The sequence below is a fragment of the Trichophyton rubrum genome (genome assembly GCF_000151425.1).
Source record: "Trichophyton rubrum CBS 118892 genomic scaffold supercont2.2, whole genome shotgun sequence".
Lineage (NCBI taxonomy): Eukaryota > Fungi > Ascomycota > Eurotiomycetes > Onygenales > Arthrodermataceae > Trichophyton > Trichophyton rubrum.
In genome coordinates this window covers 889587-890919 of record NW_003456427.1, presented here as the reverse complement: position 1 = coordinate 890919, position 1333 = coordinate 889587, and the positions used below count along the sequence as shown (strand labels likewise).

General features: G+C 57.2%; 1 protein-coding gene across 2 annotated transcripts in view; it reads left to right on the top strand.

Annotated features, from left to right (window-relative positions):
* The first annotated feature begins 359 nt into the window (after positions 1–359).
* TERG_01877 overlaps positions 360–1333 on the top strand; it is a 4402-nt gene continuing 3428 nt past the window's right edge. For both annotated transcript variants that reach the window (XM_047749348.1, XM_003237108.2), the window contains exons 1-2: positions 360–755; positions 811–1330. In XM_047749348.1, the coding sequence (XP_047605526.1) occupies positions 539–755; positions 811–1184 (591 nt within the window). In that variant the 5' untranslated portion in view covers positions 360–538 and the 3' untranslated portion in view covers positions 1185–1330. The remainder of the gene's footprint in view (positions 756–810; positions 1331–1333) is intronic.

Below are 1333 nucleotides of genomic sequence, written 5' to 3'. Positions count from 1 at the left end.
TGGCGTATCAGCAGCGGGCGGCGACGGCGACGGCGACGGGCAAGACAGCGCAATCAATCGCAGTCCGGCGGGCAGAGCAGACGGCAGCACGACGGCGAGCAGCGAGAACAAGTTTCTCTGTCTCTGTCTGTGTGCGTTGGCGTCGCCGGCGGATGGGCTGGTTTGGCTGGCAGTTGTCTTTGTCGTTGTAGTTTGGAGTTGTTGTTAGTTATAGTAAAGGCGAAGGAGAAAAAAGAGCCGCCGAAGCGAGACGACGAGCAGGACCAGCAGGCTGGGAAACCTTCTGCCGTTCCAGAAGCCAGGCGAAACATAAAAAGGACTGGCCGAGGACGCAAAGAGGCAGAGACAAGAGAGAGGGAGAGAGGGAGAGAGAAAAAGAAAAGAAGGGCCGGCCATCTGCGGGACGAAGGCGGGAGGGATAGCCCAGTCCTGCTCTGAATTGCAGGGATAGCGAGTGGTCGAGATTGATATCAGGGAACAAGAACAACAAGACTACTGCATTACAGGAGATATTAAGCAAGAGACGAGACAAGACGGAATGCAGAACTCGAATCCGACGCTGTTGAGCGCAGCTGACCTGCCCAGCCGGGAGAAGAAGGGCGCAGAGTCCAAGGTCAGGCTGGACAGCATCTTCACCACGGAGTCTACCTTTGATCCCTTTGCCAGATACCAGGAGGACGACGACGATGGCGAGAGCAGTCAGGATGGCAGCCAGGACGAGCTCGAGGAGCCCATCGACGAGCAGGAGATATTCGGTATGCCTCTATCTACTCCTACATCTATTTCTAATATGATATTGACACGGTACAGACTTGATCGCAACGATATCAGACCCCGAGCACCCGATTCCGCTGGCAGAGCTGGCCGTCGTCTCGCTGCAGGACATCAGCATCACGCCGGCATTGCCTCGCTCGCCGTCGTCTCCCCTCCGCAAGGTCACCGTCCTGCTTACCCCCACCATCACCCACTGTAGCCTGGCCACCGTTATCGGGCTTGGAGTGCGCGTCAGACTGGAGCAGGCCTTGCCCCCGCGGTTCAGAGTCGACGTCCGGCTCAAGGAGGGCTCGCATAGCACGGCAGATGAGGTCAACAAGCAGCTGGCAGACAAGGAGCGGGTGGCGGCTGCACTGGAGAACCAGACGCTCATGGGCGTCGTGGGGAAGATGCTGGAGACCTGTCGATGACTGCCTCCCTGCCAATGACCTGACCTTAGTTTCTCTGTGTCTGAAGATGGTGGTAATGACGGATTATGTGATGGTATACTCGGTATACTCGGTACTATGGGGCGGAGTGGTATTATTATGACAGCTACTGCGGACATGGGCCCGAGGTA